The sequence below is a fragment of the Schistocerca serialis genome, chromosome 4, assembly GCF_023864345.2.
Source record: "Schistocerca serialis cubense isolate TAMUIC-IGC-003099 chromosome 4, iqSchSeri2.2, whole genome shotgun sequence".
NCBI classification, from domain to species: domain Eukaryota; kingdom Metazoa; phylum Arthropoda; class Insecta; order Orthoptera; family Acrididae; genus Schistocerca; species Schistocerca serialis.
In genome coordinates this window covers 823592611-823616335 of record NC_064641.1, presented here as the reverse complement: position 1 = coordinate 823616335, position 23725 = coordinate 823592611, and the positions used below count along the sequence as shown (strand labels likewise).

The window sequence follows — 23725 nt, the reverse complement described above, 5'->3', positions numbered from 1 at the left end:
CGAACCTAAACAATATACTTGTCCATCCTTCCACAACCCCTGCTTCCAACCCCTTACCTCATGGCTCATACCCCTTTAATAGACCTAGCTGCAAGATCTGTCCCATACATCCTCCTACCACCACCTACTCCAGACCAGTCACAAACATCACCTACCCCATCAAAGGCAGGGCTACCTGTGAAACCAGTCATGTGGTCTACAAGCTAGGCTGCAAACTACTGTGCTGCATTCTATGTGGGCATGACAACCAACAAGCTGTCTGTCTGCATGAATGACCACTGACAAACTGTGGCCAAGAAATAAGTGGACCATCCTGTTGGTGAGCACACACTGGCAAACCTGACATCCTTCATTTCAATGACTGCTTCACAGCCTGTCCCATATGGATTCTTCCCACCACCACCAGCTTTTCTGAACTGCGCAGGTGGGAACTTCCCCTGTAATATATCCTATGTTCCCATAACCCTCCTGGCCCCAACCTTCGTTAGTCACTGTCCTCACCCATCCAGCCCCTTCCCTGCTCCCATTACAGCTCTACACAGCCATCATTCCATCATCACACCCAGTCTTTTTACTTTCTCCTTTTCTGCTATTTCCCGCCCCCCTCCCACCTATCCCTTGCTCTTAGTCTAATTTACAGCACTCCACTGTCTGCCACCTCTACCATACCATCCTTCCCTCTCCTCCTCGCCCCAGCCTCCTCCTTACCCCCATACAGCATTTGTGTGTGTGTGTGTGTGTGTGTGTGTGTGTGTGTGTGTGTGGGACAGTCATTTTGTTGTGCCTATCTATGACTCAGCATCTCCACTATATGATGAGCGGCAACTTTCCTTTTCATAATATTGTTACATTTCATCCTGGATTTCCCATTGTTTGATCTAAGATATTACCTATGTGAGCCAGTTCTCTGGTTAATTGCGCAAGGTAATTTTTGGATAATGCATTCAAAACAATTTCACATGATACCCTGTCCCTACTACCTGCCCTGATCACTTGAATCTCTCAGTCTATAGCTGGTAAGTTGAAATCCCCACCAAATACTACGACATGACTGGGAATTTTGCATGAAATATTCTCCAAGTTTCCCATCAAATGTTCCGCAGCTATTCCTCCGTCTATAAACACTTTTGTTCATCCAAATTATTTTACATTCAGATTCTGTATCAATCTTACTATATGATATCACATCTTTTCATGGCTAGAAACATGCCTTCATCACCAGCAATCAATCTATCTTTGCACTATACTTTCCAATCGGAGTTTAGAATTTCATTGCTATTGACATCTGGTATCAGACAGCTTTCTGTCCCTTTGACTAAGTGGGCACTGTTTAATGTGTATAAGTGAGACTGGTTTTGGAACCTTTCCATAGATTCTCCTCCAAGTAACTAGTACTATATTAACATCATCTTTCTCCAAACAGCTGTGATAAATATTATCGTGTCTGAAACCAGAATACATCTTACTGGATCTGAGGAGGAATATCTATACCTTAAAATACCCACATCTGCATGCCACATGTACTCCGCTACCCTAATAGCCGCTTCCTGTGTGTAGTGCACCCCTGAAGGGTGTCCTAAAATTCTCCACCCAATAGCAGAGGTCAAGAAATCTGCATCCAATGTCGTTACAGAATCATGCAAGCCTTTGATTTAAGCCTTCCACTCTGCTCCAGACCAGAGGATCACAATGGGTTCTAGGAATCATGCTGCAAAATGATAGCTCTGTGTCCACCCTGTGGGTGAGGCCTGTTGCCTTCTTCAAATTATCCAGTTCCCTGTAGGAACTGAGGTGTGCCTCTGAACCCAGGCAGCAGGCATTATTCAGACCAACGTGAGCCACAAATTGCATGCATGTGTACTCAGTGTGCTCAATCACTACTGGTACAGCCTCTTCCACATTTTGAATAAGATCATCCAGCAGGCAAACAGAGTGGTTATTGGACTTCTTCCATAATTGCCCACTATTTTCCTGAGGGTCTCTGTCATCTGCCTAACACGGTAAGTGATTCCACCCTCTGCACTTGTTGGACCTCTCAGGAAGATTGACCAGTCCCAACAGGTGAGATGTCCTGTGCTGGCTCAGATGTACTTTCAGTTATAGTCAGTACCTGAAACCTGTTTTTAAGATATAGGGGACAGTTGAATGACCAGTACCCTCTTTCACCTTCTGTCCAGAGGTTCGCGACCCTGCCACTTTTTGCCAATCACCGTCAGGTAATTGTCGACCAGCTGGGATGTACTAATCAAAAGACATTGTGGTGTCAAGGATCCAAGCCAATGCTATAGGCTCCAGAGCTGCCAAACCATTTGTCTCAAATGCCGCAACACCGCCACAACCCAGGTCAGCAGCCTGTATCCTGTTGACTGTGTGCAACATAGCTTCCAGCTGTATGTCATGAGGCAGCTTAACTCATGGTGTGCTAATTACCCAGACTCTGTCCATCCAGTATTTGACAAAGAGAGAACATTACAGATAAATTCAAACCTTTTCAAAACTTTTTTACTGTTGACACTCCACCAAATAATAAAGGAAAAAGATGTTTACTGCTTACTACATTTTCACTGTTCATGCTGTAGAATGCCAGCATTGGGCATGATGTTGCAATTTATTATTTCTCTACTACTTACTCCATTCACAAAATCTTTTTTGCACACAGAATCCACATATACCACTGAACATACCTGCAAAATTATATCATTGTACAACCATGAAGACATGGTGTTATCAATATTGAGATGTGTGAAAAAGTACATTGTCTTAAAACTGAGTGAAAACTTTGCAGAAATGTGAGTTCTCAACACGGGCTGTATAAATATTTAAATTTTTTTAAAAAACTGTGTTGTACAGTAGTTCTCTTATGACTATCACGTGTGGGCCACGAGAAAGTATGGCAAAATGTTACTTTTTAAATAGGCATATGGGAAGTGAAAAACCTTGCTTGAAAGAGACCAATAAAACTGGTATAATTAGAGTATTGCTTCTTCAACTGCAAAGGATTTACATGCTTAACTTCAAATGTTTAACACATTAGCTAATTTATAAAGGAATTACACATCTGACATTTTTCATACATGGGTGTTCATTGTTTAAAGAAACACATTTTGGAAAGTTACTGGTAGAGGATAATAGGGTAAAGTAAAATAGAAAGGACCAAAACTGATGAAGGAACTTAAAGTGGAACTGCTGAACAAAACATCCCAGAGGCCATGAGGTCACTAAAGATGAAGTACAAGCTCAGATTGAGGAAGGATAGGGAAGGAAATCAGCCGCATCTTTTCACAGGAATCATCCAAACATCCATGTTAAGCAATTTAGGGAAACTACAGAAAACCTAAACATAGATCACCAACCTCCTGAATACAGATGAAAGCCTTACTACCATGACACCCAGTCAGTAACAAAAGGTTAAGTTGATATTGTTCTGTCGTAAGAATGCTTGTGGACTACTGTAACACTGAACCGGCACTATGTGTATAACACGCTACGAATGGTGTGCTATTCTAGCCAAATGCAAGTTTTGAAAAACAGTTATTTAAAATTTGGATGAAAAATAATGATCAATAAGGAAAGTGACAGGCATTAGCAATAGGAAGTAATCCAAGAGTATTTTTAGAAAATTTAAAGTTGTGACTGTTCAAGGATTACTATTTTAGTACATCAACCGGCAGACATGCAGAAGGACGCAGATGAGCTGATGTGGGTCTCACAGTAGAGTAGTGAGAAAGTTCTCACAGATGGTGCGTGTGGGATGTGGTATTGCCAGACCTGCTGACCCATGTATTTTACTAGCCAGACTGCTTCAGTTCAGTTCTTATTCTGAGTCCAACTAGCTCAAACCTGGCTTCTGCATTTCAGCGTCCTCTCAGTTCCATGTGCTTATTTGTTTTTGGAGTTCATGTTGGTCATGTTTGTGTCTTTTTCCATGCCTCTCTCTATTCTGTGTTTGGACTCTCTGCTCCCCCATAGACTGACCACATGCCAAGTTTGTGTTCCCCTTTCGGGACCTAGCTCAATGGTTTCTAGATCACGCATCCACCATTGGATAAAATAGTGACCTTTTCACTAGTTGGATAGTTTTGTAGAATTGTCACATCAGTACAGATACAAAAGTGGCAACCTGAGCATTCTTATGCATGTAATGCTTTCTCACATAGCTGATTTATGGCCACCATGGGCTCACCATTTATTCAATGCTGGCAGGAATAGTGCACCTGCAGGAGCAATAACAACAGCTGCAGCAGGAGTACCATAAAATGTAGCAGGAGCAGCTGCAGGTGCTGCTCAAACAGAATGCAAAAATGATCCACTCTCACGCCATACTGGTGGTAGAGCAGGCATCTGCAGAGCAGCCTCCCTCCCCCAACACCCTCAATGCCAATTGTCAGTTTCAGTGAGTCTACACAAAGTTGGGAGAATTACCTGCACCAGTTCTTACTGCACTGCCAGATAAAGCGTATTGTTGATCCAGCCACTTCATTTTTATTCAGCAATTAGGGTTTGCATGAAGTAAGGCAAAATTGAAGCCCTCTACCAGCCCTGAAAAGTTTACCACTGAGGAACTCTGTCAGTCACTCATGCAGTATTTTGGACATCAAACCAATGTGTCGTGGGCTCGGTTGCAGTTTAACCATGATCATAAATGACATAGGCAGTCATACGTTGTCTGGATCACCAACCTGCAAGATCTCTCAGGCAAGTGCCAGTATGGGTGTCCCCTGTTGTGTCTAGACAAGACAGCCTAGACACAATGAGAGGAAGCCGAAAGGCACGCGCTTAAACTCACGCAGGCTGGCGTGAGGTCTGAAACAGGATACGTAATGAATGCTATAAAGAAAAGTACGTAGCTTCTGGAATACTTAACTTTAATCCATAACTGTAGAACATCGCTCTTGATGATACATGCTTCATAATATTAATTAGCAATTGAATACGGCGCCTTGCTAGGTCATAGCAAATGTAGCTGAAGGCTAGGCTAACTATCGTCTCGGCAATTGAGAGCATAATTGTCAGTGATCCCCTTCTGGCAAAGTCGTCTGTACAACTGGGGCAAGTGCTAGTACGTCTCTCTAGACCTGCCGTGTGGTGGCACTCGGTCTGCGATCACTGACAGTGGCGACACGCGGATCCGACGTATACTACCGGACCGCGGCCGATTTAAAAGCTACCACCTAGCAAGTGTGGTGTCTGGCGGTGACACCACATCCCCAATGTGCTACCTCATATGCAGACTTGCCAACTAAAGATGTGGTTGTCTGATTAGCACCTGACCATAGGTCCAAACTAGGGCAGGGTCCTGTCTGAGCTTCGTTAGCCAAAGTTCCTCGGATTGCAGGATCACATGAACTTACAATAGCAGCAAGGAATGTCCTTTACAACAGTTGGCAGGTGGCAAAGTTGGATAAGTATAGTAAACAGCACCTGGTACCCCGTGGCTTTGGCCAGGTAGTCTTGCCTTTCACTGAGCTACCAGTAAAAGTGCCACATGAAGCATGACTTTTAATTTATTACTTCTTTATTACTAACTGTACTCACAACTCATTTTGCAGTGAGTATTCACATATGCCACTGAATCTACTGGCAAATTATATCACTGTACAACACATAGTACAGGAGATATGATATCAAATACTGAGTTGCATGAACAGCTGCATCATACATGACTTTTTAATTTATTATTTCTCTGCTACTAACTCTATTCACAACACATTTCCTAGAAAGTAGGTATGTCTGCAACTGGATGTACCTGCGTAATCATATCATTGCATGACACACAGGTCACGAGACACAATGTCGTGAACATTGAGCTGAGAGAAAAATAAAACTGCAGGGCAAAATTTGCTAGAAATACAGGTGAGATATGTGTACAAATATATATCAAACATGTTAATGAGGAAAAAAGAGATACCTAACTCGATTTTATACATGAAAAATGTGATATGATTCTCAGCAAAAGACTTGTCAATATTACTTGAGGAATTAGAACAGATTTGCAATTTTGTATTACTGAAAAAGGTGTACTATTCCAATACATAAACTTTAATTTGTTACCATTTAACTTAAGAGTGAAAGTTTTTTATAACAAAAAATTAGGTTTCCTCTGCCCTTGCTATTTTCATTCTACCTCCTCTCTGTTGTTTTAACATGTGTTGGGCATGTTATTCACATTGCATGTGTACTACATGTTTGATTTACTTTCTATTTCAGAGAAATATACTATAAAAACTGTCAAACAATTTCTTAAACATGTTTAAAGCCTACCAATGAACTTCTTGGCAACACTTCTCCACCAACCCACCCATGGTGGAGAAGTGTTCCCTAGAAGTATATTTGTAGGTTTTAAAAATATTTGATGAATTATTTGCATTGACATTTCAAAACAAAATACAAAATGTAATTTTATTTTATCAGAAAAATTGCCTTTGACTTTCATAATAAAAGGGTTGTAAAAGAATGTGGTGTAATTACTGAAAATCTGTTATTAATAAACATCAGATTCTGAAAATTAGGATACAAAGATATAGATAAAGTCCAGTCTTTGATGCAGTTGTGAATGTACTACGTACCAATTGCTTTTTCTTGAGTTTCCATTAGTTGTGCCCAGCCTGCATAATACATGAACACATTGGCAGCTAAAGGAACATCCCAATCTCTTGTTACTCTAATTTTTATACCCATACTAACAGCAGCTAATTCTGAAATCAGCTGGGAGTTCTGTTGCAACTGCTTACTAATTCTGTAAGTTACAAATTAAAATCAATGGTCAGTTAAAATTTATCTAATGTTATATTATTTCATTAGATAGAATATTTACATAGTAGATGCAGATTTCACCAAGAAATGACTCTAGTGTTTCATTTTAAAACACAAACAGGTACTTAGAAAAATGATTGTAATAGTGTTGTTGTTGTTGCTCTTGTTGTCATCAGTGGTAGTGGTGGTGGTGGTGGTGGTGGTGGTGGTGATGGTGATGTGTGTTTGGTCCGTTTACACTGCACTATTCTAAAATATTGTAAGACAAGTGCAGTTAAATTCATGACAAAAATGTGTAGTCATTTAGTTCATACAAACTTAAGACACAATAAAGAGAAGATCAACAGGGAGTTGACTAAACTGTCACAGAAGGTAAGCAATTTTGGCAGATCATTACACTAAACTTGGACAAGCCAACCGCTCTATAACCCACAAAACTCTGTAGTCTACAAGCTTATACCAGATCACAAAATACAACAAACATCTGAATCATGTACCATATTCATTTGTCATCAGCTAAAATAGAGGCCAGGTTACCATTTAAAATAGTGACATAACAATGTCACAGTCACCACAAAAAGGTGGACCACCTCCTAGAATAAAAACTGATCAGCCACATGCAATATATCATTAGGAGATGGATAAAAGCCACACCTCTGTGACCTTACTGCATTGATCTCATCATCGGGACGTCATAAGCGCGTGACTGCGTGTGAGATCGCTCTCTAAGTTTTCATCTATTTTTAGGTTTCAGATATATATTTTAACTGTTTTTGTGATAATATTTACTATATAAGTGACTTATTAGTGGTTTCTTCATTCACCTCTGCATTTCTTGTGTTGTGGCCTGATATTTGTGAGTGTTTCGTATCGAGCAACTTAACCTCTTACCCGTGTTTACATTCCGCGCTGACCAGTTGCAGCTGTAGCAGCGCATCGAAAGCTAAGTACTAATTAATTGTTTGTGTATAGTAGTTTATTTAGGAACTTTAGTAGTCTTCAACCGGTGTTCTTGGTGTTTTCCGGTGAAATAACTTCAGAAGAAATTTTTGCGAACTGCTTTCAGTTTCGTTACTGTCATTAGACGTTTGATTTTCTTTCTGTGTTAGTATTTTGTTATATTCTCATTTGTTGTTGATTAATGCTGTCAATAATAGTAGTTACTTCCCTTGTAGAGCAAGTTTGTGATAATTGTAGTCAGTTTTTAACATCTTCTTATTGTAGTAGCGGAACTTAGATAAAGTTGTTTTCTTGTTTCAATAATTGTAAAATTTTACCATGAGTGAGAAGTGTGGGCTTTGCCGTAGGTTCGTGAGTAGTGGATTGTGGTGTGAGACTTGTTCGAAGTATTTTCACTGGGGGGAATGCAGTGGGGAAGCCAGTGGGCATTCTGGTGAGATCCTCTCCTGGAACTGCAGGTTATGTAGCAAGAGTAAGTTGATAGAGGAGCAGGAGCGTAAGATCTGTGCCCTTCAGGTGCAGTTGAAAAACGCACAGGAGGAGCTAGATAGGATGAGGAGGGAGAAGGGGGTTGGGGAATGGGAGCTGGCTGTTGGCAAGAGATCTGCTAGGAGAAGGAGATTTTCAGATAGTTTTACTATTGGTGTTTGTAATAGATATGACCAACTGTCAGAGTCTAGTGGAGAGGAATCTCTAGTAGCTGTAGATGTAGGAAGTATGCAGCAGACCTCAGCAGTTACGGTGGCTAGGACAGTTGCAAAGTCTAAGAGAAAGAAGAAGGTTCTGCTGTTAGGTAGTTCTCATGGTAGAGGTGTAGGCCAGCAGTTGCAGGAAGTTTTGGGGAGTGAGTACCAGGTCACCAGCATTGTGAAGCCTAATGCAGGATTGGCTCAGGTGACTTTTAACATAGGGGGGTTATGTAGGGATTTTACTAAAGAGGATCAGGTAGTGATTGTGGGTGGGGCTGGTAATAGTATTGATAGGGATGGGGAGTATGACATAGATGGTGACCTGGAAAAGATAGCCACTCAGACTGGCAACACGAATGTGCATTTCGTGGAACTGTTTCAGCGTCACGATCGGCCTCATCTTAATACAGCCGTCAGGCGTAATAACATGAGACTTGGGGGAGCGCTGATGACAGAAGGCATGAGTCACATTTCAGTGGTGTCGGTGGAGTCTATCAGTAGGATGGGTTTCACTAGACATGGCCTGCACCTCAACAGGTATGGGAAGGGGAGGTTGGAAAAACTTATAGGTGACAGCATAGGTGGGGGTGGTGGGATCACTCATGGGAAAATTCCGGTAGTTGTGGGTGTTAGAGCTGTACCTTTTTTAGATTGAAGTCAGCTGATAGGTATTCCTGCTTAAGGGAAGTCTCTCTAACAAAGAAACCACTTTCTACAAAGCTTGGGTATCCGATTAATGAGGGAATTAGTATATTTCATCAAAATATACAAGGTATTAGAGATAAAGTTAGTGAACTGCTTATAGATGTTGACTCTGAAATTATTGGTATATCTGAACACTTCTTAAATAAGGAGATAATTCAGAGGCTTCCTTTACCAGGATACAGGTTGGCTGGCAGCTTTTCTAGGAGCTCTTTGCGTTGTGGGGGAGTAGCCATGTATGTGAAAAACGGTATCCCATTTGAGTCAATTGATGTTTCAAAGTACTGCACTGAAAAGGTGTTTGAATGTTGTGCAGGTGTGGTTAAATTTAGTGGAGCTAAACTTCTTACTGTTGTTATTTATAGATCCCCAGACTCCGATTTCACAACATTTTTGCTAAAGCTAGAGGAGGTTCTTGGTTCACTTTATAGGAAATACAAAAAGTTAGTTATATGTGGTGACTTCAATATTAATTGTATAAGTGTTTGTGCAAGGAAAAGGATGCTGGTAGACCTCCTTAATTCATATAATCTTATGCAAACCGTATTCTTTCCAACGAGAGTGCAAGGGAACAGTAGAACAACCATAGACAATATTTTTGTTCATTCGTCATTATTAGAAGGGCATTCTGTTAGCAAAAAGGTGAATGGCCTTTCAGATCATGATGCACAAATTTTAAGTCTAAAAGATTTTTGTGCTGCAACACATGTTAAATATAGTTACCAACTTTTTAGGAAAGCTGATCCAGTTGCTGTACAGACTTTTGTAAACCTTATCAAGGAACAAGAGTGGCAAGATGTTTATAGTGCTGATACAGTAGACGATAAATATAATGCTTTCCTCAAGACTTTTCTCGTGCTCTTTGAAAGTTGCTTTCCGTTAGAACATTCAAAACAGGGTACTAGCACAAACAGGCAGCCTGGGTGGCTGACTAAAGGGATAAGAATATCTTGTAGAACAAAGTGGCAATTATATCAAAACGTTAGAAACAGTCAAAATCTAAATGCAGCAGCCCATTACAAACAGTATTGTAAGGTGCTTAAAAAAGTTATTAGGAAGGCAAAAAGTATGTGGTATGCAGATAGAATAGCTAAGTCTCAGGATAAAATTAAAACCATATGGTCAGTCGTAAAGGAAGTGGCTGGTCTGCAGAGACAGGTCGAGAATATAGAATCAGTGCGTAGTGGGGATGTCCGTGTTACTGATAAGTCGCATATATGTACAGTACTTAATAATCACTTTCTGAATATAGCAGGTGAACTAAATAGAAACCTAGTCCCAACAGGGAATCATATAGCGCTCTTAGAAAAAAGTGTTCCGAGACTGTTACCTGAAATGCTCCTCCATGATACTGACAAGAGGGAGATTGAGTTAATAATTAAATCACTAAAGACCAAGAACTCTCATGGATATGACGGGGTATCTAGCAGAATACTGAAGTATTGTTCCACGTATGTTAGCTCAGTACTTAGCCATATCTGTAACTTTTCCTTTAGGAGTGGTCGGTTTCCTGACCGATTAAAGTACTCGGTAGTGAAGCCACTTTGTAAAAAGGGAGACAGGGATAATGTTGACAATTATAGACCTATTTCTATGCCATCGGTGTTTGCTAAAGTTATCGAGAGGGTTGTATATACAAGGTTACTGCAGCATTTAAATTCACATAATTTGCTGTCAAATTTACAGTTTGGTTTTAGAAATGACTTAACAACTGAAAATGCTATAGTCTCTTTTCTTGGTGAGGTTTTGGACGGATTAAATAAAAGGTTGTGAACGTTAGGTGTTTTCTTTGATTTAACGAAGGCTTTTGACTGTGTTGACCACAAAATATTACTGCAGAAGTTGGAACATTATGGATTAAGGGGAGTAGCTTACAATTGGTTCGCCTCCTACTTTAAGAACAGAAAGCAGAAGGTAATCCTCCGCAATATTGAGAGTGGTAATGATGTTCAGTCCCAATGGGGCACTGTTAAATGGGGCGTTCCCCAAGGGTCGGTGCTGGGGCCACTGCTGTTCCTTATTTATGTAAATGATATGCCTTCTAGTATTACAGGTGATTCAAAAATATTTCTGTTTGCTGATGACACCACCTTGGTAGTGAAGGATCTTGTGTGTAATATTGAAACATTATCAAATAATGTAGTTCATGATATAAGTTTGTGGCTTGTGGAAAATAATTTGATGCTAAATCACAGTAAGACTCAGTTTTTACAGTTTCTAACCCACAATTCAACAAGAACTGACATTTTAATCAGACAGAATGGGCATGTTATAAGCGAGACGGAACAGTTCAAGTTCCTAGGCGTACGGATAGATAGTAAGCTGTTGTGGAAAGCCCATGTTCAGGATCTTGTTCAGAAACTAAATGCAGCTTTATTTACCATTAGAACAGTATCTGAAATAAGTGACATTTCAACACGAAAAGTAGTATACTTCGCATATTTTCATACGCTTATGTCATATGGTATTATTTTTTGGGGTAATTCTTCTGATTCAAAAAGGGTATTTTTGGCTCAAAAACGGGCTGTTCGAGCTATGTATGGTGTAAGTTCGAAAACCTCTTGTCGACCCCTATTCAATAGTCTGGGAATTTTGACATTGCCCTCACAGTATGTATTTTCTTTAATGTTTGTTGTTAGCAATATTAGCTTATTCCCAAGAGTTAGCAGCTTTCACTCAGTTAATACTAGGCAGAAATCAAATCTGCATGTGGAATGCACTTCCTTGACTCTTGTGCAGAAAGGAGTGCAGTATTCTGCTGCATCCATTTTCAATAAGCTACCACAAGAACTCAAAAATCTTAGCAGTAGCCCAAACACTTTTAAGTCTAAACTGAAGAGTTTCCTCATGGCTCACTCCTTCTATTCTGTCGAGGAGCTCCTGGAAGAGATAAAAAATTAAGCAAATTCCAGTGTTACATTCTTGATTTTCTTTATTTAAACTAACGACTTGTCGCCTGAATATGTTTCTTATATTTCATTTTATCTGTTTCTACAATCGTGTTATAATTTCATGTATTGACTCGTTCCATGACCATGGAGACTTCTCCTAAATGTGGTCCCACGGAACAATAAATAAATAAATAAATAAATAAATAAATTGACAGAGCAAAGAAGACTACCACAGCTGGAAAGGTCTCTTTTTTTCCAATGACTGCAGTTTATTGTACATAACTTTCAACACATTTTCCTCATGCCAATACATAAGCTTCTGACTTGTTAGTGCAGTAACAGCTCATAGCATAACAGCACATTTCACCACAGTGTGTCCCTGGCAAGCTTCCTTAGCCTGCACCATCTTGCTCATTTTCCTATATTTAAATATTCTCTTGTACCTAGGGTACCTAGCAGAAAGCTAATATTTTCCTTGATTTTGTAGTGGGAGAAGAACATTGAATCATTAGGGTTTCTTTCTTTGCTGGACACATCTGTTGAATAACTTGTAAGGCACAATGTTCCACTGGCACCCCAATGATGGTATGTAAAGCAAAGCCTGGAGGTATCATACAAGATGAGTGCTCATTCACCTTCCTGAGATACTTACTGTTTATGATGATCTAAAGAACAAATGTAGTTTATTATATGCTATGGATGCAGTAAACATTTTTCCTTAGAAACATGGAAACACAAAGTGAAATTTTTGGCATCCACAAAAGATAATCAAGAAACTCACATTTTATACAGGGTGTCCCTGGAGGAATGGTCAATACAGAGAGATGTTCGTTTGACCATGTGGACCACAATATACTTCCAGGATGACAGAGGTCCTCTACATTTTACCAGACATGAGAGGAAATACCTCAGCCACACTTACCCCAATTGCAGGATTGGTCGTGGTAGTATAGTTAAATTGTTACCAAAATTGCTAGGCCTTATATCATTAGATTTTTGTTTATGGGGTTGGGTGAAGTTTGAAATGTATAAACAAAATATTAATACGAGAGATGAACTGCTTCATTGCATCATGGATGCTGATGCCCTCACTGCACAATGTGCAGCAGCAATCAGACGCGCAATGAAACATGTTCTCTGAAGAGTGCCCATATGCACTGAAGTTGACAGTGGGCTGTTGGGACATTAACTGTGAACTGTACAACAGTTGTAATGTGACATGTTTGACAATATTAGTGGTGAATGTGTTACAAACAAGCATTTTTCAGTTGATACTTTGCATAATACAGAAAATAAATAACAATGTACATTAAACATGCTCTATCTCAGAAACCTTCAGAGTGCAACATATTGACCATATGAAATTTTTTGCTTCAAATGATCATTCTTATCATGTTTCTGAATATTGACCATTCCTCTAGGAACACCCTGTATGTGTAGTTAATAGTGATTAGTTTGGTTGAGAAACTCACAATGAGACATAATTCCATGTACCATACAGACAGGTTTCAATTTTTAGAGCTCACTTGACCATTTCCTTGAGATTTAATGCAATAATGGCAGGGAATGAAAATACAGTATGCAAAATTAGACACCACTCTTATCTTTAGCTCAACACAATGAGAAATGCTTGTAGGGTATAACATGCAGAACTGAGCTTCTTCACTGGCTTATCCACACATTGATTCCATTTTAACTCATACTCCAATGGTCCCTATGGAACTTTACACACTGTGCATCATTCAGTGTATGGTCATTAATGCCTACTTCTGGAGGTAGAAAGTCATTATTGTTTGTCTGAAACAGCATAATATGAGTCTTTGTGTAACTAAGACTTTTAGCTGTGGAGCACTTGTAGGGCTTTCCCATTGAGCTGTGTATGTTAAGAGTTGAGTTCAGACCTTGACTAGTATGTGTCATCAGCAAATATTACAGTTTTTGAACTGCCCTTTAAATCATTGATAGATCATTGATATATGTATTGATCACTGTGATGCTCCACTCAAAGGCTTCAGCAAGACTACCAAATACAAAAAGAAAGAAAAAGAGAGAGAGAGAGAGAGGAGAGAGAGAGAGAGAGAGAGAGAGAGAGAGAGAGAGAGAAGATGAAGTTGTCTTGCTATGACCTGGAAGTGAATAATTACTGTTCAAGATTAGAATTACTTATTTCTACTAGCTCAGAAACACTTTCAGCACTCATTTTACTCAATTGTTGGCAGGGAGAGGTGTAATGGGCCTGACTGTACAACTTGAATGTAGGAAGGTATGTGTGAGAGTCTATGGGAGGAATTAAACTTTAAGGCAGGAAGACATGTAAAGCACAGATCCCCTATTTTTAAGCCAAATGAAAGGGAACATTCAGCAATTTTATACAGGATGGAGAAAAATTGTGTCAAAAAATTTTAACCTTGGATACCTGATGCCATTATGAACCAGAATTACTAATGATGTGTAGGTCAACAATGAACAATTTTTAAACCATGGAAACTTGGCACCACATGCTCCAACTGGCCACGGAGTTGCCCTGTTGCCGGATGGTCTGGACAACACATGACTGCAAAAGCTTTGTCCAATGGTGTGAGGTCTGATGATCATGGGGGCTATGTCCTATGAGCACCTCTGCCAATTACCCGGCAATCAAAGAGCTCATTTAAATATCCTTTCATAGCATGACTGTTATGTGCTTGTTGATTTTCTTCTTTTGTCTTACTTTTTCTTGATGATTAGTACAAAAACTGATTTTACACAATCCAGATGTGATTAACTTCCATTTCATACATGTTGTTCTTGTTGTTGTTGTTGTGGTCTTCAGTCCTGAGACTGGTTTGATGCAGCTCTCCATGCTATTCTATCCTGTGCAAGCTTATTCATCTCCCAGTACCTACTGCAACCTACATCCTCCTGAATCTGCTTAGTGTATTCATCTCTTGGTCTCCCTATACGATTTTTACCCTCCATGCTGCCCTCCAATGCTAAATTTGTGATCCCTTGATGCCTCAAAACATGTCCTACCAACCGATCCCTTCTTCTAGTCAAGTTGTGCCACAAACTTCTCTTCTCCCCAATCCTATTCAATACCTCCTCATTAGTTACGTGATCTACCCACCATATCTTCAGCATTCTTCTGTAGCACCACATTTCGCAAGCTTCTATTCTCTTCGTGTCCAAACTAGTTATCGTCCATGTTTCACTTCCATATATGGCTACACTCCATACAAATACTTTCAGAAACGACTTCCTGACACTTAAATCTATACTCGATGTTAACAAATTTCTCTTCTTCAGAAACGATTTCCTTGCCATTGCCAGTCTACATTTTATATCCTCTCTACTTCGACCATCATCAGTTATTTTACTCCCTAAATAGCATATTTATTGTTAATAAACTCTTTAGACAATCAGCTTGTTTGCCATGAACAATTTCACTTTAATATCACAGGACAGTAAGTTTCACAGGCTATTATTAGCCTATAAAACATTAGCAAACTACATAATTAAACATGCTGTTTTGAACAGAGCTTTACAGGCTTATGAAGAGTTTCTATGTTGACAACCTGGTGTGGACTGACTCCAGAACCTTACATGTTGGGTGCTCATTACAGGCTACCTGAAGTTTTGTGCTTTGCATGGCAGCCTACATGATAGGGTCAGGAAGCATTTTTCCAGACCCAGACATGTAGGCTGCCCTGAACAGCATGTGCACTGTGTTGGAGTAGTATTGGCCTGCTATATGGTTGGTTGGTTGGTTTAGGGATGAAAGGGACCAAACTGCAGAGGTCATCGGTCCCTTTTTCCAAAATACTAAAAAATACCCACAGAGAATAAAATATGTTCAACAGAATAGGAGACAGATGACACAGAACAAAAGAAACGTAGACAAGGACCAGACAAAACAAAATAAGATCACACGGAGTGCGACGGTGGTTGGCCGACCATAGGAACAAAAAAAAAGGAAAAGCCAACCACCGAAAACACATTAAAAACTGAGTTTAAAACCGTAGGCCAAAGGCCAGAATCAACACAAAACAATCAAATAAAACAGAAACACTCAGATTAAATGATAAAACCCCCCTGCCCGAATAAAATGTAAAACTAAGTCAGCAATAGCAGAGTCATCTGTTAAAAGGGCAGGGAGCGAGTCAGACAGTGGGAACGACTGCCTGAGCACAACTAAAAGTGGACAGTCTAATAAAATGTGGACCACTGTCAAAACGGAGCCACAGCGACATAAAGGTGAGTCCTCACGTCGCAATAGGTGGCCGTGCGTCATCCATGTGTGCCCAATGCGCAGCCGGCACAGGACAACAGACTCCTTGCGAGAGACCCGCAAGGAGGACCGCCACACATTGGTCGTCTCCTTAACAGCCCGCAGCTTATTCAGGGATGGCAGGCCACGCCACTCATCAGCCCACATCCCAAGCACCTTATGGCGCAACACCAGCTGCTGATCGCGAGCCGTGAGGCCGATCTCCAAAGCTGGGGCGTCGATCGCCCCTTTGGCCAGCCTGTCAACACGTTCGTTCCCCAGGATGCCAACGTGACCTGGAGTCCAAACAAAGGCCACCAAACGACCAGAACGGGTAATGGCAGAAACAGACTCCTGAATAGAGGATACCAGAGGAGAAGAGGGAAAGCAGCGGTCAATGGCCTGGAGGCTGCTCAGGGAGTCACTGCAGATGACGATGGACGTACCTGAGCAGGAACGCATATGCTCAAGAGCGCGCAATATAGCCACCAGCTCTGCAGTAAAAATACTGCAGCCAGCCGGCAAGAAGCGCTGTTCAACATGGTCAATGTGAGCAAAAGCGTAGGCAGTGCGACCATCAACCAGGGAACCATCAGTGTAGACAGCCTCACAGTCCGAAAATGAGGCGAGGAGCGCGAGAAAACGGCGACGAAGGGCTACAGGCGGAACCGAGTCCTTGGGTCCCTGTGCCAAGTCCAGACGGATGGACGGCCGGGGCAAACACCAGGGAGGCGTAGGTGCATGGACCTGGAAGGGAGGCAGAAGAGGGAAGGACCCCAGTTCCGACAGCAGGGACTGGACGCAGACAGCTATGGAAAGCCCAGATCTAGGTCGCCTTTCGGGCAGATGGAGGACCATGGCAGGGAAAAGCAGGCAACGATTGGGATGGCCCAGCGAGCAATGCACGTGGACAGCATAGTCAGCGAGCAGTCGATGGCGGCGAATCCGCAGCGGGGGAACCCCGGCCTCCACCAGTAGACTATCCACGGGGCTCGTACGAAAAGCGCCAGTTGCAAGCCGAACCCCACAGTGGTGTATGGGGTCTAACAACTTCAACACTGAGGGTGATGCAGACCCATAGGCCAGGCTCCCATAATCGAGCCTGGACTGCACAAGGGCCCTGTATAATCGCAACAGCGTGCAGCAATCCGTACCCCAAGATGTGTGGCTCAGGCAGCAGAGTGCGTTGAGGTGCTGCCAGCACTTTTGCTTCAGCTGAGTAATATGAGGAACCCATGTGAGCCGAGCATCAAAGACGAGTCCTAAGAAGTGGCAAGTGTCCACCACTTCAAGCAGGTGGCCGTCGAGGTAAAGTTCAGGATGAGGGTGGACCGTCCGACGCCTGCAGAAGTGCATAACTCGAGTCTTGGCTGCAGAGAACTGAAAACCATGAGTCAGAGCCCATGATGCGGCCTTCCGAACGGCTACTTGCAGCCAGCGTTCGGCGACTCCCGTAGTCATGGAGCTAAAGGAGATGCAGAAGTCGTCGGCATACAAAGAAGGAGACACCGACGACCCCACGGCTGCAGCCAGACCATTAATGGCCACTAGAAATAAGGAGACGCTCAACACCGAGCCCTGCGGGACGCCATTTTCCTGTGTATAAGATGAACTAGAGGCGGCACCGACTTGCACCCGGAAAGAGCGGCGCAATAGAAAGGTTTGAAGAAAAGCCGAGAGCCGACCACGAAGACCTCACTCATGCAACGTAGCAAGGATGTGATGTCTCCATGTGGTGTCATACGCCTTCTGCAGATCAAAAAATACAGCAACAAGATGCTGACATCTGGCAAAGGCTGTACGGATAGCAGATTCCAGCCGCAACAAATTGTCTGCTGCAGACCGGCCCCGACGGAAGCCACCCTGGGATGGAGCGAGGAGACCACGTGACGCAAGGACCCAACACAAACGCCGCCCCACCATACATTCGAGCAATTTGCACAAAACGTTGGTGAGGGTAATGGGATGATAGCTGTGCACCGCCAGTGGGTCCGCACCGGGCTTCAAGATGGGGACAATAACACCCTCTCGCCATGGCGACGGGAACACGCCTTCGCTCCAAATGCGGTTAAATATCGTGAGAATGTGTCTCTGGCAGTCCCTGGAGAGATGCTTCAGCATCTGCGCGTGGATGCAGTCTGGTCCTGGTGCTGTATCAGGGCAATCGGCGAGGGCAGCGAGGAATTCCCTCTCGCTGAAAGGAGCATTGTATTTTTCAGAACGACGCGTGTGGAATGAGAAAGGCGTCCGCTCGGCTCGCTCCTTTAGAGAGCGAAAGGCGGGGGGATAAGATGCAGTCGCAGAGCTCTTAGCAAAGTGCGCGGCAAGCAGTTCAGCAATGGCGGCAGCGTCTGTGCAGACAGCGCCGTCCAAGGAGAGCCCAGGTACACCCATAGGGGTCTGGTAGCCATAAATCCGCCGGATCCGGGACCACACGAGCGAGGGGGAGACACGGGAGCCCAAGGATGAGACATACCTCTCCCAGCACTCCTGCTTATGCCGGGCAATAAGACGACGGGCCAAGGCACGGAGCCTCTTAAAGGCGATGAGGGTCTCCAGAGACGAGTGCCGCCTATGATGCTGGACAGCCCGCCTACGGTCGCGAATAGCCTCAGCAACCACCAGGGTACAGCCTTCCACTGAGGGAGTCCAGAAGAGCGGGGGATGGCAGCCTCAGCCGCTGAAATGATGGATGTGGTTAAGACACGGACCACCTCGTCAATGTCACCCTGTGGGGGAGACTCAATGGTGGCAGTGGAAGTAAAAGCCAGCCAGTCAGCCCTGTGGAGAGCCCAGCGGGGCAGGCGCCCAGAAGAACGACACTGGGGTAGTGACAAATAGATGGGAAAATGGTCACTACCACACAGGTCGTCATGCACTCGCGACTGGACAGACGGTAAGAGACTAGGGCTGCAGATGAAAAGGTCAATGGCGGAGTATGTGCCATGCGCCACGCTTAAGTGTGTGGAGGAACCATCATTTAAAAGCGAAAGATCGAGCTGTGCTAATAAATGCTCAATGGTGGCGCCTCGACCTGTCGCCACTGACCCGCCCCACAGAGGGTTATGGGCGTTGAAGTCGCCCAATAACAAGAAAGGTGGCGGCAATTGGGCTATCAAAGCAGCCAGGACATGCTGCGCGACAGCACCATCCGGTGGAAGGTAAAGACTGCAGATGGTAACAGCCTGTGGCGTCCACACCCGAACAGCGACAGCCTCTAAAGCTGTTTGGAGAGGTACAAACTCGCTGTGAAGAGAGTGAAGGACATATATGCAGACGCCACGAGACACCCTTTCATAAGCTGCTCGGTTCTTATAATAACCCCGATACCCACGGAGGGCGGGGGTTTGCATTGCTGGAAACCAAGTTTCCTGCAGATCAATGCAGAGGAAAGGATGAAGGCTGATAAGTTGGCGGAGCTCAGCTAGATGGTGGAAGAAACCGCTGCAGTTCCACTGGAGGATGGTGTTGTCCATGGCTGAGAAGGCGTGAAGGGACTAGGAAGACAATTTACGCCGCTTTTTCACTCGCTGCCTCCGATTCAGAACCCGCACGAGTGACATCCATGGCGTCTGAGGGACCGGCGAGATCCAGGTCTTCAGCAGACGCCAGAATCTTGACCTCGTCCTCAGACGCTGAGCTTGTTGGTAGCGGTGGGATGGGTGCCACCGCAACGTCGTTAGCTTTGGGAACTTTCTTCTTCTTCTGTTTCTCTCGCTGTGCCTTTGGTGGGTCAGGCTGGGAGGGCGTCACTGGGTCAGTGTCAGGGACAGACGACGACCGGGAGTCCCTACAACCAGGGACTGGTGGTTGTTTGAGCCACTTGTGGCTGTCTGCTTTCGGACCGGTCGGAACTTGTGAAGGGAGATCCCCAAGGGATCCCTTCCTGGCGAGAGGAGCCGAAGAAGACTTATGCTTCTCCGGCTGGGAAGGGGGAACTGATGTCCCCGATGGTTGGGGGGGTGTTGCTCCTGAAGTAGATGGAGCAGGAGCAACAGGGAGTTGAGTGCCCCCCACCATCAAGGGGGCAGGTGTGGGCCTTCGACTCTGAGAGCTGACTGGAGCGGATGGAACTGTAGCAGGAGTGACAGTTGCGGCATAAGAAGATGTCATGCGCACTGGATGAAGCCGATCATATTTCTGCTTTGCCTCAGTGTACGTCAGGCGGTCGAGAGTCTTGATTTCCATGATCTTCCGCTCCTTCTGCAGAATCGGACAGTCCGGCGAGCAAGGCGGATGGTGCGCACCACAGTTCACACAGATTGGAGGCGGGGCACAGGGATGATCAGGATGGGATGGTCGACCGCAATCGTGACAGGCGGGGTCGGAAGCACAGCGTGAAGACATATGGCCGAACTTCCAACACTTGAAGCATCGCATCGGGGGAGGGATATTAGGCTTGACATCACAACGGTACACCATCACCTTGACCTTCTCAGGTAACGTGTCACCCTCGAAGGCCAAGATGAAGGCACCGGTGGCAACCTGACGATCCCTTGGACCCCGGTGGACGCGCCGGACGAAATGGACACCTCGTCGCTCCAAGTTGGCGCACAGCTCGTCATCGGACTGTAAAAGGAGATCCCTGTGGAAGATAATGCCCTGGACCATATTCAGACTTTTATGGGGCGCGATAGTTACGGAGACATCCCCCAGCTTAGTACAAGCGAGCAAGGCCCACGACTGGGCGGAGGATGCCGTTTTTATCAACACCGATCCGGATCGCATCTTGGACAAGCCCTCCACCTCCGCAAACTTGTCCTCTAAATGCTCTACAAAGAACTGAGGCTTCATGGATAGAAAAGATTCCCCATCAGCTCTGGTACAGACAAGACATCTGGGTGAATACGTCTCACTTTCATTTAATGCCTTTCGTTCCTCCCATGGTGTGGCGAGGGAGGGGAATGATTTGGGGTCATAAACGTTACCTTTAAAATGGGCCCTCGAACGCTTAGAGACTGCTGGTGGCTGGCCACCAGCAAGAGAAGATGTGCCATGCTTCATTGCGTGTCATCCACCCTGATGCCACCTACTCCGACCAAGGGCCCTACCCACGGGCGCCACCCAGCCACAGCAAAGGCCACCTGGCAGGATGGCCATTGCCGGGAGTCCCGATGCCCCAGGGAGATGGGCATCTACTCCTTGGCATACGTGGGGAGTTAACGGCGCAGGCATCAGTAGAGCGATCCCTGTGTTGTCAGGGGGCTACAACCAACAGGGTACATGGTGGCCCCACCACAACGGACTGGCTACCGTGCTGGATGTTAGGTGACATGTGGTCCATGGTCGGCCTCAGTGCAGAAAGTGGCCCAGCACATTGCGGGGCAGAAAGTGCACACAGGAGCATATCCATGCCCAAGAGTTGTAGAGCGGGCAGGACTGCAATCCAACGACGAAGAAGCTGGCGAAAGTTCTCAATGCAAGATGGACACACTGCACCAAGTAAGGCGCCCTTCCCCAATCGGCTCGCTCTTTGGAAAAATTTTGAGATATGGAGGTCAAACCCAACAGGGGACCATCACATAAGGCCAAAACGTTTGAGACTCCTTTTAGTCGCCTCTTATGACAGGCAGGAATACCGCGGGCCGATTCTTACCCCCGGACCCGCAGGGGGCACCTGCTATATGGATCTGCTCTGCACAGTGGCCTGTATGTCAGGGGCAAATAATAAATTATTTGCAAATTCCTGATGTGTAGCCTGCCTTGCATGACAAGCATGTTGTGGAAGTAGTAAAGGCCTGCTTTATTGAACTGTGCCAATGAGCATGGCTGGGGACAGGCTGAGATTGATAGAGGAGGGGATGGGCACACCAAGAGGAGGAGGACATAGTGGCAGGTGGAAGGTGTAGATGGGTAGCAGGCAGGTGCAGAAGGAAGAGCAGGAGGCAGAGATGGGAAGAGGGAGGGGAAGCAGAATATGGCCAGATGGAGGGAGGAGGAAGATACGGTCAGAGAGGGAGTAGAAGAAATGAACAAAGAGAAAAGGAGAAGACGTAGAGAGTGGAGAGGAGAAGACAGACAGATAGAAGTGGGAAGATGAGGTGGACAGACAGAGAGAAGAAGATGTGAACACAGAGAGGACAGAGAGGGAGAGGAGGAGGTGTGTTAAATTATGCGCCAAGCTCCAGGGAATATTAATACAATAGATAGAAAAAAATAAAATACACAAAGATAGAATAGGTAGTGGAGTAATTTTTCTGATCAAAAGTGGTATTATTATAAAATGGAAAAATACAGTATTTTATGAGAGGTAAGTTTTATTTAACATGTATGTGGATTCCCAAACCCTGAAAAGAATTTTCTGGAATTTAAAATTTTTCAAATGGCTAATAAACTGATCTAGCACAAGAAGAGAATTCTTCTTCAATAAAAAAAAAGCACCTTTCCTTCCCTTCTACACTCTGATAACCCATAATTTCATACCAGCATCATCCATCCAACTCTTGTCCTGTACGTGAACAACAACAGCTGGTGGTGTGTGTGTGTGTGTGTGTGTGTGTGTGTGTGTGTGTGTGTGTGTGTGTGGGTGGGTAGGTGGGTGGGTGGGTGGGTGGGTGGGTGGGTGGGTGCGCGTGCGCACATGCGCATGTGCACATATCTCCACTATATGGTGGGTAGCAACTACACTTTTCATGATATTGTTATATTCCATCCTATATTTTCAATTGTTTGATAACAGTGTAGTGCATTTTTTCATCTCCACTTGTTTTTATAGCTACAGTTTTGGCACCTTTCATGGCAACAGTTCTGTTACTCAAATGTCAGAAGAGTTTTGTCCACATTCGCTGTTTGGCTTAGTGCCACGCTGGTTTTCTTTTGATGTTGAATAATACAATGACTGAAATACTCTTGTGGAGTTTTCTGAGATATTTTGGTTTGGTTTGCATGCTAAATCCATGATGCTTCATAAACTTGTAGCACCAACAAATTCCACCCTCAAAGTTTTAAGTTTCATTGTAGTGCTAGCTTGCAAGCAGGTATTTGAATCATTTTGTATTAATTCCAACATCATTTTGAGGGTGTCCTTGAATCCATTACATCATCATCTAGTTTTCAGTCCTCTATTTGCACATTTAGTCTTCCTAATTTTTTTCACCTCTTCTTTACTAGCCCACCAATTTAAAATTGTTTTTTCTGTTGGTGGAAGGCCAATATGCTGCTCAGCTGCTTTTTTTCCACGTTGTTCTGCATATGCAATTTATAGCCCACATCATACGAATATCTTTTATTTATTGGCATTACGAAACTAATTACTAACAAAAATATTGTACTGTTATGTACAACACAAATCACTTTCAATTCAGGTTCACTGGCATCATAGACTGCAGTGACACATCATAGGCTAGACAGCGTTCTGGGTTTGTGATAGTGAGGCAAGAGGGGGACAGTGTTAGCAAGCTTGTGAATCCCTGCAACTTACGCTCATCGTATTGGTGCACTGATGCTGCCAGTTGAATCCAGTGTTACCAGATGGAGATAAGTTT

General features: G+C 43.9%; 1 protein-coding gene across 1 annotated transcript in view; it reads right to left on the bottom strand.

Annotated features, from left to right (window-relative positions):
- The window catches only part of LOC126473420 (putative aldehyde dehydrogenase DhaS), a 224857-nt gene that overhangs the window by 110962 nt on the left and 90170 nt on the right, over nucleotides 1–23725 (bottom strand). The window contains exon 3 of the mRNA XM_050100447.1: nucleotides 6567–6736. Within this exon, the coding sequence (XP_049956404.1) occupies nucleotides 6567–6736 (170 nt within the window). The remainder of the gene's footprint in view (nucleotides 1–6566; nucleotides 6737–23725) is intronic.